The following is a 13,850-nucleotide window of genomic DNA, read 5'->3' on the forward strand; positions in this document are numbered from 1 at the left end:
CCTTGCCGCCGGTCTCAGCCCGGCCATCTGGTCTGCATTCCGTGACACATTCCAGAGACAGCCGCTGAAGACCATACCTCCACTGTCGCCTTTGTGGATGTATTAAATGCGGCCGGGTCTATCAGAACCACGACGCATGATGTAGTTGGGAATGATCCTTCCGGTTTCAGTCTCTGTACAATGTCCTCGAACGATATTTGGAATCCCTATGTTTGCGACGGATGTGCGTACCATGGGTGATACTACTACCAGACAGTGCTTTACCTCAATGTCTGACAGACGGATTCTTTCTATCTGTTGACTGCATTTGTTTTCACCTGTCTGCGTCCAGCCAATGCGGATGGGTCCGTTATTTGCTTCTACCACACTACATCGCAGAAGTATATTCGCCCGTTTTCTTGAGCCCCAAAGTCCAACCATTTTCTGTCCGACGGCCAATTGATCAGTAGTGGTAGTTATAGATGGACCTAAAGCAATTGCTGCCCCAATATTTGATGAGTATTTGTATATTGGTTGGCTGGAGATACTAGATGCATGCATTCTGGCATTCATCTACATCCTGTACACAACAGAGGGTAACACACCAGCCTGATACTAATTCGGGAATAACTTCCCTAGATCTCGCAATCTCTCTTAGATAACCCCGCATGCATGTTCAAAAGTACGCCGATGCAGCTCGGAACCTCGGCGAGACACCAACGCCCAGCGCGACCAGCGCGCTCTCAGCATGACAGCCCTGCCAAATCAACCATGTCCACGCGGTGGATAGTTGCTTTTTTGGACAAGGCGCGCATGGCCTGCGACTCAAACTCCTCCAACTAGCCAGATGGGGAAAGCAAACAGCCCAGTGTTGCATTAGACACTGGAGTACCGCCTGGATAGTCGGGGCGCTACACTGTGGGGCAGTTGTTCGACTACACCGGAGGGCCTGACGAGCCCGCAATGGCTCTTATGTGGCAGCAGCGCACGAGGTAGCCCCGTATAAACTCCTCTTTTATAACGGCACCATGTCTGCAGCAGCCGGGAGGAAAAGGAGGAAAAGGATACGCAGCTCTGGTAGCTGTCGCCATCACCACCATTCGCCCTCACCATGTCCCCCATCTCCGTCCTCATCGTCCGACTGGCGGCCCTAGCTGGTACCAGGCTCGTCTCCGCCGTGTCGCCCCTCCGCGCCTGCCTGACCCCCGCCGTCAGCAAAGTCGCCTTCGAAGGCGACCCCTTCTACCACCTGACGCACATCAAGCGCTACAACCTCGACATCGACGTGACCCCCGCCGCGGTAGCATACCCACAAACCGCGGAGGAAGTCTCGGCCGTCGTGCGCTGCGCCACCCAAACCGGCTACCACGTCCAGCCCGTCAGCGGCGGCCACAGCTACGCCAACCACGGCTACGGCGGCGTCAGCGGCGCCGTCGTCGTCCGCCTAGACCACCTGCAGCACTTCTCCATGAACAGCACCACCTGGGAAGCCACCATCGGCGCCGGCACGCTCCTCGGCGACGTGACGCAGCGCCTCGCGGACGCCGGCAACCGCGCCGTCGCGCACGGCACCTGTCCGCAGGTCGGCAGCGGCGGGCACTTCACGATCGGCGGGCTGGGCCCGACGTCGCGGCTGTTCGGGACCGCGCTGGACCACGTCGTCGCTGTGGAAGCCGTGCTGGCGGACGGGCGGATCGTGCGGGCGTCGGAGAGTGAAAATGAAGATGTGTTTTTTGCCGTCAGGGGCGCCGCGGCCGGGTTTGCCATCGTGACGGAGTTTACGGTGCGCACGGAGCCTGCGCCGGGAACCGCGGTCGAGTACTCGTACGCGTTTGACTTTGCGGATACGGCGCAGCGCGCGGCACTGTTTAGGAAGTGGCAGGCGTATGTAGCGCGGCCCGGCCTCACGCGCAAGCTGGCGTCGACGTTGGTGCTCCTGGAGCGGGGGATGCTGATTACGGGGACGTTCTTTGGCACGCAGGCGGAGTATGAGGAGTTGCGCATTGGGGAGGAGTTTCCCGGTGCGACGAGGCAGAGTGAGGTCGTGTTCACGGACTGGCTGGGGCTGGTTGCGAGCTGGGGCGAGGATGTCGCGTTGCAGCTGGGTGGTGAGATTCCGTCGCATTTTTATGCAAAGTCGCGGGCGTTTACGGCGGAGAGTCTGCTGTCCGACGAGGAGGTCGAGGCAATGTTTGAGTATATCGATACCACGAACAAGGGCACGCCGCTCTGGTTTGTGATCTTCGATTTGCAGGGCGGTGCGGTCAGCGATGTGCCCGCGGATGCGACGGCGTATGCCCATCGCGATGCCCTGATCTGGCTGCAGTCGTATGCGGTCAATCTGTTTGGAGATGTCTCGGGCACGACGGTGGAGTTTCTGGAGCGGCTGAACGAGCTCACGCTGGCGAAGAATGCTACCGATGCTTCGTATGCGGCGTACCCTGGGTATGTTGACCCGCGGCTGAAGGACGGGCCTGCGGCATACTGGGGGCCGAATCTGGCGCGGCTGCAGAGGATCAAGGCGGAGATTGATCCTCAGGATGTGTTTCATAATCCGCAGAGTGTGCGGGCGGCAGCATAGACGGTGTAGATATTGTAGACCGGTGAAGCATCTAGACGGCCTGAATACGAGATCACGAATACATATTACACAGCGGACGCAGCGAGACAGAAAATTTATATCATTAGAATTAAATTCGTAAACAGCATTCACAGCATATCAAGCCATATGCGACGTAGATCCATCATTAGAGGCATACGTAACTGCTCAGCTGAAACTCCAACAAAAAATCCAAACCCAACTCCTTCCTTACAGCGACTTCAGCAGCGCATCCAGGATGGGCAGCGCATCCGTCACATCGTCGATGAGAAGCGACGTCTCGTTGACGAACTTGGGCGTGAGGAGGTCGGCGGCGTTGGTCAGCAGACCGGAGACTTCGGAGATAGTCGAGGGCTTCAGCAGGGGCTTGAGCTCGGGCATGAGAGGGATGACGTCTCCCAGGATATCCTTCAAGTTCTTGACGAGATCGGGCGTGAGGAGCTCGCCGGCGGAGTTGACCAGCGACGAGGTCTCGTTGACGAAGCTGGGGGTGAGGAGCTTCTCGGCGTTGCTCAGCAGACCAGTGATGCCGTGGATGGAGTCGGTGGTGAGCAGGGGCTTCAGTTCGGGCAGGAGCGGCATGACGTCGCCGAGGAGGTCCTTGAGGTTCTTCGCGAGGTCTGGGGTAAGGAGCTCGCTGGCGGAGCCGACGAGCGACGAGGTCTCGTTGACGAAGTTAGCGGTCAGCAGGGCTTCGGCGTTGCTGAGGAGACTGGTAATGCCGTGAATAGAGTCGGAGGTAAGCAGAGGCTTCAGCTCGGGCAGGAGCGGCATAACGTCGCCGAGGAGGTCCTTGAGGTTCTTGGCGAGGTCCGGAGTGAGGAGCTCGCTGGCGGAGCCGACAAGCGAGGTGGTCTCGTTGACGAAGTTGGCAGTCAATAGGGCCTCGGCGTTGCTGAGGAGGCCGGTCAGGCCGTGGATGGTGTCCTCGGTGAGGAGCGGCTTGAGGGCGGGGAGCAGCGGGACGACGTCGCCGAGGATCTGCTTGAGGGCGCTGGCGACGGACGGGGTGAGGAGGCCATCGGCGTTGTTGATCAGGCTGTTGGTCTTCTTGACGAAGTCCGGCGTGAGCAGGGTGTTGGCGTTGGCGACGAGGCCCTCGATGGTCTTGACGTTGTCGCCGCCGAGGAGCTCGCTGGCGTCGTTGACGAGCGGGCCGGCCTTGTTGAGCAGGACGCCGATGGACTTGACGGACTCCGGGGTGAGGAGCGAGTTGGCGTTCTTGACGAGCGGCTCGGCGTTGTTGATGAGCGGGCCGGCCTTGCCGAGGACGTTGTCGATGGTCTTGACGGAGTCCGGCGTGAGCAGCAGGTTGGCGTTGTTGATGAGGTTGTTGGTCTTCTGGGCGAACTGGGCGGTCAGGAGGCCGGCGGCGTTGTCGATCAACCCGTCAACCTTCTTGTTGAACTCGGCCGTCAGCAGTTCGTTAGCGTTGTCGATGAGCGTGTCGACCTTCTTGCTGAACTGCTCGGTAAGCAGGCCGGCGGCGCTGTCGATCAGGCCGTCGACCTTCTTGTTGAACTCAGCCGTCAGCAGGTTGTTGGCGTTGTCGATTAGCGTGTCGACCTTCTTGCCGAACTCGGGGGTCAAGAGGTTGGTGGCGGTGTCGATGAGACCCACCACCTTCTTGTTGAACTCGGGCGTCAGGAGGTCGTTGGCGTTGCCAACGAGGACACGGATCTGGTTGTCAACGGGGGGCGCCAGACCGGTAGAGAGGTACTTGAAGGTGTTGGTCACGGTGGCGAGGAAGCCAGGGTCCAAAAGGCCCTCAAGACCCTCACCGAACTCCTGGAAGGGCTTCGTGATGTCTCCGAGGATGCTGTCAGCGCTGCTGCTAGACGAGGAAGAGGAAGAGCCAGACGAGGATCCAGAAGAGGCAGAGGGGGTTGAGGACGGCGCGGCAGCAGTAGCCTGGGCACTCGTGGGAGCGGCGGCAGCGCTACCCTTGGAGCTATCCGCAGGAGAGAGCACCGACGAGATGGCGCCAACCAAGCCGCCATTAGGGGCAGCAGCATCAGCCGTGGTAGCAGCCGGCTCTGGCGCCGCCGCAGCAGAAGTCTGCTCTGCCGAGGGCTTTGCTTCAGCAGGGGAAGTCTCCTCGGTCGAGGGCTTTGCTTCAGATTGGGCCGCCGGAGCCTGAGCTTGAGCAGCAGCGGTAGTATGAGCCGCCTCGACAGTCTGCTGCTTCACGGTGGGAGCCGGAGCGGTGGTCTCCTGCGTAGGGAGGATGTTCGCCAACGGGTCATTGTTGTTGTTATTGTTGTTGTTGGCCGTGTTGCCTCCAACTTGGCTGGAAACAGCCTCTGACGAGGGAGCAGGAGAGGCTTCGGCCACGCGCGCCGCGACCAGAAGCGCGGTGGTAGCCACCGACAGGAAACGCATGATGTAAGGGCCCTAGGAGCTGGAGTGGATTTTCTTGCTTGTTTCAACAGCAGCAACAGCAACAGCAATCACAGCGGCTTTCGAACTTGATGCTGTCTTGGGACTGAGGGCTGGACGATCGAGAAAAACTCAACAGAGGGTCCAGCTAGAGCGGGACCGTCTTTATGTGAATGCAGCAGTAGAGATCGTCCTTTTAGTAACGAGACTAGGAGAAGCTCCCATTGCTCATCCCAATAACCCTCCCCGTGGGGGCTGTGCGCCATACCGAGGTGGAGGTATATAACAGCCATGTGATTAGACGGTTCCTGGATGGGACCCCCGTCTAGAGGCTCTAGTTTCGCAGTCCTAGTAGAATTGGGTATGGTGGTGATGGGGTGAGTACGGACTATGGGGTATACCGACTCCATAGACCGCGTCCCATACAGCTCGAATTGGGATACGATGCAGTCACCAACACTGCCAACAGCTTCATACTCATGCCTGTGTCTAGTGTTATGAGCATCACGATGAAAAATCCTTTCTATCCTGGCCGTCCCGGCTGTCCCAGGTGCCTACCATCGTAGGAGTGCTCGTGGACGGATGGCGGAAGCGGGGATACTCCACATCGGAGCGACAATCGCAATTCCACCAGCAGACCGGTTCCGAGCTTCCACCCAGAGATCGGCAGACTATGGGGGCCACCGCGCACAAAGAACCCAGTCCGGGCAGCAATTCATCCCCGACGCCGAGATGCTGATGGGCGAGGGCCCAGCAACACCCACAAACCGAGCTCCGATCGTCGTGCGGCTAGCTCTGTTAGGGACTCTGTCCGAGTCGATCACTGGAACCCGACGAGCTAGTGGTAGCTTAGGGTGAGGAGGCCTGCGCTAGGTCGGGTTGGTTCCATGGCATACCTCATCACCCGAAAATGGGCCTGGTTCAGGAGAAGTGGCAAACCCAGATAAGCAATGGGGTGGATGGGTGGAGGAGTGCGGAATACGACTCCGTCCGAGTGCCCCATGGGGAATGGCTCTTGGCCGGGGAAAACTGGGAGGGAAACGTTGGAGCGAGATTCACAAGGGGAACTCGGCTGGACCTAGGTTGACGTATCTGGGTCTGTTCCTGAGGCGATTCACGGTTGCATCGAGATGGACCATGACGTCGAACCAGGGGTTTCTCCCCGACGCACATGCACCGGGGTCCAGTTAACCGACCCTAAGCATTTGGCGGTGGGATCCTGCATTGGTGTGTCGGCTGTGGCTGCATGGGTAGAGTATGATAGAGTGTCTGTCCTGGATGCTGTTGATGAAATTGATGGAAGAGGAAGTTGTGTGGCTTCTAGGGTTGATAAGTCACCTGATGCCTCCATACCCTTCTTCTCCTTCATCTCATCTTCATCATCTTCAATATTTTTCTATCTCGTGATGAATTCTTTCTTCCTCTGATCTCCAACGTCTCACTCGCTTAGATCGTTGCTCGGAGATTTCCGGTGGGGATGTAACTACTCCATGATTCCTCTCGACACGTAACTATCCTGTTGGTCCCCGCAACCATGCACCTGATCTGGTCTGGGGTGTCATATCAACACGGGATGCGTTACCAGCTACATGCGAGTTAATTCGCGCCTATCTGGATAATCATCGGCGGTTTCCGGATTGGCGGTGGCGTCATCGAGCGAGGATCTTCCACCTCGTACCAGTGCCAGTCAATACGAGGACTGTGCATTGTATTGCTGTTGCAGCCCGATGAAGATCTGCATCATGGGGGTACTATTTTGTGCGGTTTAATCTCGCAGAAACGGCTACAGCGGTCCATGGCTAAAAATATGCGACTGCTGTTACGCTACTCTGGGCTGTCACTGGCGTGTAGGGTCTGGGGTGCAAGGATGACTGACAGACTGGCTTGATGCTATGGATGCGACATTATCAGCTACTGGTATAGATCGTATCAGGCACGATTTTCTATTTGGATATGCGTCTGGGCATCTTATATAGACCGAGTTTGGATCCTAAGGTAGGGTGACACATAGCACTATGGGACAGGTGGAAATATATATCGTTGCCCTCTCCCAAGAAGTTTTGACACCATGAACTGTACTGTCAATATTTAAAATAAGCACAACAATTGTCATACAATAGTTGAGATTCAGTGTGTCCTTTCTATCCGACTATCTGCAGACGCTTTTGTTCAATGCGACGAGGCATAATCCGCAGAAAGATCCCGTGAATAACCCCCCGGATATGATCCACCATCGTATGATGAGTGTGCGGAGGATAAAGAGTGATCGACAATCCCCCGCCTGGATCAAAGTCAGCCAAGATGCTGGTGTACCGAGGTCGATCATCATGGGGAAGTCGTTCATGTGGTAGTCATCTCCGATCTCTCTTTCGTCCATGTCCCGCTATAGATATTGCTGGATATTGTTCTTTATCATCTCTATTACTTCCCTATTAGAATACAAAGCGTCAGCTGTCACTCAAAGGTCATCCATCCTCTGAACAAGGGAAAGGCCTGCATATCTGTTAGTTTTGTGATCTTTGTGATGATAATGTTAACACCGAGATGCCGTCCTCGGTCCGCACTGTAACCGCTCCAGACATTTCTATGCGTATATCAACCTGACCCTTTCTCACCCTCAGGATACTGCAGCACAATGTAGAACTTCATCAGTCATAACTATATACAACAATGGCAACGGAAGTGTTATCCCCCACCGCCAGCCAAGTCCTAACGGCCCGGCAGCCCAGCCGCAGAGCCTTCGAAAACACCCACATCTTCGACACCATCGCCGAACCAAAGGAACTAAAGTCAATCGTGGAAAACGACATCTACCTCCTTGGAGGCCAGTACGCTATCCTCTGCCAATTTCTCCAGCCCGCCCTCGCCAAAGGCAGCTACAACCACTCTGACTTCGCTTCCCGCATCGCCCAGCGCCTCCGCAACACCTCGCGCTTCATCAACGCCGCCGTCTTCGGCACTGAAGAAGAAAAGAAAGCCATCTTCTCCGTGATCCACAAATACCACGCCCGCGTCAAGGGCTCCGACTACGACGCCAACGACCCCGAGCTCCACCGCTGGACAGCCGCCACGCTCTTCGTGTCCGTGGTTGTCGTCCACGAGACCTTCTTTGGCAAAGTCCCGCCGGGCAAAAATGGGAAGCCCTGTATAAGGAGTCGGCGGTGTTTGGGACCTCGCTGCGCATGCCACCGGAGATGTGGCCTGCCACGCTGGACGAGTTCTGGGAGTACTGGAACCATAACCTTGCCACGCTGCCGGTGACGGATGAGGCGAGGAAGCTGTGTCGGGACTTGCTGTATCCAAAGGGCTTGCCGCTGTGGATGGCGATGATTTCGCCGCTGGCCCGCCTGGTCACGGTCAACTGGTTGCCGGAGCGGCTGGCTCGGGAGTATGGGCTGGCGCCGTCGGTTGTGAGTAAGGCGATGTATCACTATTTTGTGTTCAACACGCGCATTGTGTATCCTTTGCTGCCGGAGAGTGTGCAACAGTATCAGCATCGGATATATCTGACGGACTTGAAGGCGGCGGTTGAGCGGGTGAAGGAGACGGGGCATTGGGTGGGGATCTAATGGAACATGGGCTTTAGATGATGAATTAATTAATACGCTGTTCTTAAATCGTGCTATCAGGCTTGATCAATCGTATAACAGTATTTTGTGGTGTTGGAGAAGAGAAAGATGGAGTTGCTCGCAGTTTTAGCACTGCTGGCCCCGTTGCTCTACTAGCAGCACCATGCGTAATATCAACCCACTCCATCTAATATCGGGTTATTCTCTTGCGGGGAGCACGATCCCGGCCATTAATCAGGCTAAGATTGACACGGATGCATCTCCGATCCTGTCAAGCTTCTATCAAACCCGGGGTAAAATAGGCGAGTTGCCGAAGGATTGCTATGCCAATTAGCCTATACTAACGGGGATAAATGGACGCCGCAGCCACTTTCAATTACTTCGTGCTGCGACCACTTACTCTCGAATTTCACTAGCTCATGCTATGGCCTGATCCGATATGGTTCAGGACATTCGCTTGCTCGCATGCTTTCTGACGATCGCCTCGGCCAGAGGCATCGTCAGTCCGGATAAACTGGGGTCGGATGTCTCGATAATCATCAACAACGACTTACATGGTATGATTACTCTCAGTATAAAGATGGGTCGCTGACTGTTCAGAGTCGGAAAGTCCGCACAGTGACTCAGGGGTTCTACTTCTCGATCCGATGAGTTTCAATGATGCAGAGAGGAGCTGTGCAGCACTGGGCGAATCTCTCTGGGCAAGTACTGGATCGATTGAGGATATCAAGACCAATCTGGACTACATTGCATATAAAGGTCGATATTCTCGTAATCAGCGATACTGGATCTCCCCAGACAGTCATAAGACACCACGCGCGATCGATAGTCGGGGCTCCATCACCCGAGCAGCAGCAAAGAAGAAACTACCGGTGTTATGCACGCAGACGGCGCCATATTCCAACGAGACCTATCAAGACAAAAGTCAGCAGCTTCAAATAACAGTGTCCTCCAACAATGAACGCATTACGGGGTTGGTCACTAGCCCCCGTTTCCTCCACTGCAGCTGATGTGTCCAGGTTCCGAGATCGCCTGAGCTTCCGGTTTCAAGGCGTTCGATATGCTGAACAGCCTGAACGATGGACATACTCTGAGCTGTACACAGGGTCAGGTGGAGATGTGCCTGCCCTGGATTATGGAAGTATCTGTGTACAGAGCCCGACAGCCGGTAATGAGGACTGCCTCTTCCTCAACATCTGGACCCCATACCTACCTCACGGCCGGAAGAACAAGAACACCCTGAAACCAGTCATGCTCTGGATCCACGGCGGTGCCTTCACTGGTGGAGAGAGCTCTGATCCGACGTTTGACGGCGGCAATCTTGCATCCCGTGGCGACGTCGTCGTCGTCGCAATCAACTACCGTCTGGGCACGTTAGGATTCCTGGCGTTGGACGACGGCAAGACGAATGGCAACTTTGGACTGGCCGACCAGATCACAGCCCTGGACTGGGTCCGCAAGAACATCCACGACTTCGGAGGCGATCCAGATAGAATCACCATTTTCGGCCAGTCAGCCGGCGCAGGGTCCGTCCGAGCCCTGTTAGCATCCCCCAGAGCCAGGGGGAAATTCGCCGGCGCAATCATGCAGAGTAACCTCGGAGGACTGTACTACGGCACCACATACTCCAAGTACTACACCATCGCGGAAGAAATGGACGTCGTCGGCAACGCGATCCTCGAAACCACCAACTGCACCCATGCTGTCTCGCAAGTCGACTGTCTACGCAAGCTCCCCGCCGCAACCATCGCCGGCCTACCCAGCACCGCGCGCTTCCTCGTCGTCGACGGCGAGTACCTCACAACCCCCGAGCTGGACCTGACGAACCGCGAAGCCACCGCCAACGTGCCCCTCATGATGGGACTGATGCGCGACGACGGCGCCGCCATGATCGGATACCCGCGCGACAACGAGAGCGCAGCCACCTACCTCAACGGCTCCGGCATCCCACCATCCCTCGTGCTCTCTTCAGGGCTATTCCCCGTCCCCAACGGCCCAAACGCCACCCTCAACCTCTTCAACGCGACCTCGCGCGTCGCCACAGACGGCATCTTCCGCTGCATCGACCAGGCCACCGCCTACGCCGGCGCCATCAACCACATCTTCCCGGACGTGTACTTTTACGAGTTCAATCGCTCGTACCAGATGGCCGGGTACTCGCCCAACCCGCCGCTGTGCGAGGCACCCCGGACGGCGGAGTTTCCGGCGGGCGATCCCAGCAAGGAATACTTCAAGTGTCATTCCGGAGAGCTATTTTACGTGTTTGGGACGCTGCGACGTCAGGGACTTGCTCTTCGGGACGAAGGGGATCTGCCGTTCTCGCAGTTTGTGCTGGACTCGTGGGCGAGCTTTGCCAGGACCGGGGATCCGACGCCTGATGAACGGTTGCTGGCGGTTAGGGGGTATAGGAATACCGATGCGGAGATTAGGAAGTCAGGGGCTTGGAGGGCATTTGGAGGGGGAGAATATACGGTGAAGAGGCTGCAGTGGCCTGGGGCTATGGTGCCGCTGGAGGAGCTGACGCAGTGCGAGGCGCTTGGATTGCCGTTGGACTATTATCTCAAGTAGATCTATCTGTCGCTTTGTATGTTTGTGATCACGGCATCGTCCGAAATAGCTGTACATAGGTATCTGTGGCCGAGTTTCGTTAAGCCAGTGGGGTTTTATCCGGACATCAAGCTTCGATGCGGATACTTAGCAGAACGGAGTACATACCTAGTCTAGGTACTGTAGTGTCCACCTTATGGGGCTGCTTAGTGCTTGCTAGACGGATAATAGATCGGTCGGCACTGTGAGGGCCGAGAGCTGATATATCCCGGGATCATCATAGCCAAGATGGATACATCTGCCAGTCACGGATCGTGCACATTCCCCTTGGACAAGGATTCAGTCAGCATTTTCTCTATCCAAAACGTCAGCGAACGCAGTAAGCATGGACTCTGTACGACAGAAAACTCCGACTTGACTCGTCCAGCGGTGCCAATCCCTGCCGGATATAGGGCAGTGTCGGCGCCACCTCCGACGACGCCATCGCGAACTAATCTGGATGCAGTCTAGAGACAAGGAAAAATTGCGTCCCCCCACTGCGAACACGCTGCATAATTTCATAACCGATGGCTTATCCCGGAATCTCTCCGCACAGGAGCTTATCTCCTGGGCCGTAAGACCGAGCTGTCGCAGTCGTACCTGTATTAATATTAATAATTTGATGCGCCTGTGCCCGACTCCTGTTGTGAGTGAATCAGCTCATCAGCTCCATCTGCATTCACCATGGAGAAACCAGAGCCCGCTGGAGGGCCTGACGGAGCTGTCCGTCCAGGCACGAATTCGAGTAGTCGCTCGGCCAGTCTGTCGTCGTCGTCGAATACTGACGAAATTCGCAGCCAGTCTGACGCGGAAGCGGAAGCCACCGTGCCCGGCCACGAGCTGGACGTAGAGCTGGGCGAGGTACGTCGCACAGGAAACGCCTCTTGCTTGGCTATAGTGTTGTATCATTCTGACTTGTCCAGATCCGCGGCACCAGCGAACTAGAAAAAATCGGAACGCGCGAGAGCGCACGCAGCAAAATCTCGCGCATCCTCAGCGCCGCCAGCGGGCGAAGCAAAGGTGGACTGCGCCAGGAGCCGATTCCGATCACCGATCTCGACGCCGGCATTGTCGGCTGGGAATCGCAGGATGACCCTGCGTATCCTATGAATTTTCCGGCGTGGAAGAAGTGGCTGTTGCTCGGTCTGGTCTCGCTGGTCACCCTGACCACCCCGTTCGCGTCGTCCATCCTGTCGCCGGCGATTGGTAGCGTCGGCAAGGAGTTCCACAATACGAGTGAGACGGTTGGCGCGCTGACGGTCAGTATCTACCTCGTGGGGTATGTGATCGGGCCGTTGTTCATGGCGCCGTTGTCGGAGATCTACGGGCGTCGCCTCGTTTTGGCGTCAGCCAATGTGTTCTTCTGTGTATGGCAGATTGGATGCGCGCTGGCGCCGAATATGGCGGCACTGATTGTGTTTCGGCTGCTCTGTGGAATTGGGGGTGCGGGCTGTCTGGTATGTTCTTCTTGATATGGGTGTCGTTGTGTAACGTCTGACGCTGGTAGACGCTGGGCGGCGGAGTCATCGCCGATTTATTTCGGACTGATCAGCGTGGTTTCGCCATGGGTTTCTGGACGTTGGGTCCGTTGTTCGGTAGGTTGTTCTTGTATACAAGTATGGGCGCAGACTGACAACGCAGGCCCTGTTATTGGACCGCTCATTGGAGGCTTTGTTGTCGAGGTACGTCCTACACAGCGGTATACTGTGCACTGCTGACTTGTACTAGACCATCGGCTGGCGATGGGACTTCTGGATCGTGCTCATCCTCGGGGGTGTCATCGTCGTGACGCTGGAGATCTTCAACCGCGAGACGAACCACCGCATCCTCATCAAGAGAAAAGTCGCTCGACTGCGCAAGGAACTCGGACGAGACGACCTACGGAGTTGCTACGAAAACGGCGAAGCCCCTACCAAGCTCCAAATCCTCGTCCACGGTCTCGTGCGCCCCATGAAGCTCCTCGTCTTGTCCCCTCTAGTCTTCTTCCTCTCGCTGTACGTCGCCTTCGTCTACGGCGTGCTCTACCTGCTCTTCACCACCATCCCGACCCTCTTCGAGGACGTCTACGGCTTCAACGTCGGGCTCACCGGCCTCGTCTACCTCGCCTTGGGTCTGGGCAACTTCACCGGCTGGTTGGTGATCACGCTGTACTCAGACAAGTCCGTCGTGCAACTGGCCAAATCCAACGGCGGCAAATTCCTGCCGGAAATGCGTCTCGCCACCAGCATCTTCTTCGGCTTCTTCCTCCCCATCACGTTTTTCTGGTACGGCTGGTGCGCGTACTACAAGGCGCACTGGATCGCGACAATTCTGTCGCTCATTCCGTTCGGATTCGGTATCATGGGTATCTTCCTGCCGATCATGACATACTTGGTTGACTGCTATCCGATCTATGCTGCGTCGGCCATTGCAGCAAACACGGTTTTGAGGAGTCTCGTCGGGGCGTTTTTGCCGCTCGCTGGGCCGGCGATGTACCAGTCGCTCGGGTTGGGATGGGGTAATTCGCTGCTGGGATTCATCTGCGTGGGAATGATCCCGCTGCCCATTATCTTTTATAAGTTTGGTGGGAAGCTGCGGGCGTCGCAGAACTTCACGCTGTAATGTATTTCTGGTGATTCATCATTGCATGGGTTATGGAGTGATTGGCGACAAGCTTTTGTGCAACGCATTGTTCCAGCGATAAAATTTGGCACTGCTGGACGGGTAATACTCCTGAAGATAGAATTGACTTAATGAAC

The 13,850-nt window shown here is 56.4% G+C and overlaps 5 protein-coding genes across 5 annotated transcripts; 4 read left to right on the plus strand and 1 right to left on the minus strand.

The window, feature by feature from the left end:
- Nucleotides 1-1,090: 1,090 nt before the first annotated feature.
- On the plus strand, nt 1,091-2,175 carry ATEG_02663 (FAD-binding oxidoreductase; the record flags this gene model as incomplete). The annotated part of the gene is made up of 2 exons (XM_001211841.1): nt 1,091-2,087; nt 2,117-2,175. The coding sequence occupies 2 exons, from the start codon at nt 1,091-1,093 to the stop codon at nt 2,173-2,175; spliced, it is 1,056 nt and encodes a 351-aa protein (XP_001211841.1).
- Nucleotides 2,176-2,788: 613 nt separating this feature from the next.
- Nucleotides 2,789-4,960, minus strand: ATEG_02664 (uncharacterized protein; the record flags this gene model as incomplete). The annotated part of the gene is made up of 1 exon (XM_001211842.1): nt 2,789-4,960. The coding sequence occupies one exon, from the start codon at nt 4,958-4,960 to the stop codon at nt 2,789-2,791; it is 2,172 nt and encodes a 723-aa protein (XP_001211842.1).
- A 2,667-nt stretch (nt 4,961-7,627) lies between these two features.
- Nucleotides 7,628-8,526, plus strand: ATEG_02665 (oxygenase MpaB family protein; the record flags this gene model as incomplete). Its single annotated transcript, XM_001211843.1, has 2 exons — nt 7,628-8,037; nt 8,076-8,526. 2 exons carry the CDS (start codon nt 7,628-7,630, stop codon nt 8,524-8,526), a joined length of 861 nt encoding a protein of 286 aa, XP_001211843.1.
- A 439-nt stretch (nt 8,527-8,965) lies between these two features.
- ATEG_02666 (cholinesterase) lies at nt 8,966-11,094 on the plus strand (the record flags this gene model as incomplete). The annotated part of the gene is made up of 3 exons (XM_001211844.1): nt 8,966-9,083; nt 9,127-9,499; nt 9,546-11,094. The coding sequence occupies 3 exons, from the start codon at nt 8,966-8,968 to the stop codon at nt 11,092-11,094; spliced, it is 2,040 nt and encodes a 679-aa protein (XP_001211844.1).
- Nucleotides 11,095-11,796: 702 nt separating this feature from the next.
- Nucleotides 11,797-13,713, plus strand: ATEG_02667 (MFS transporter; the record flags this gene model as incomplete). Its single annotated transcript, XM_001211845.1, has 5 exons — nt 11,797-11,973; nt 12,036-12,569; nt 12,620-12,707; nt 12,754-12,794; nt 12,841-13,713. 5 exons carry the CDS (start codon nt 11,797-11,799, stop codon nt 13,711-13,713), a joined length of 1,713 nt encoding a protein of 570 aa, XP_001211845.1.
- Between the last annotated feature and the right edge of the window lie 137 nt (nt 13,714-13,850).

Source organism: Aspergillus terreus, genomic scaffold (assembly GCF_000149615.1).
Source record: "Aspergillus terreus NIH2624 scaffold_3 genomic scaffold, whole genome shotgun sequence".
Lineage (NCBI taxonomy): Eukaryota > Fungi > Ascomycota > Eurotiomycetes > Eurotiales > Aspergillaceae > Aspergillus > Aspergillus terreus.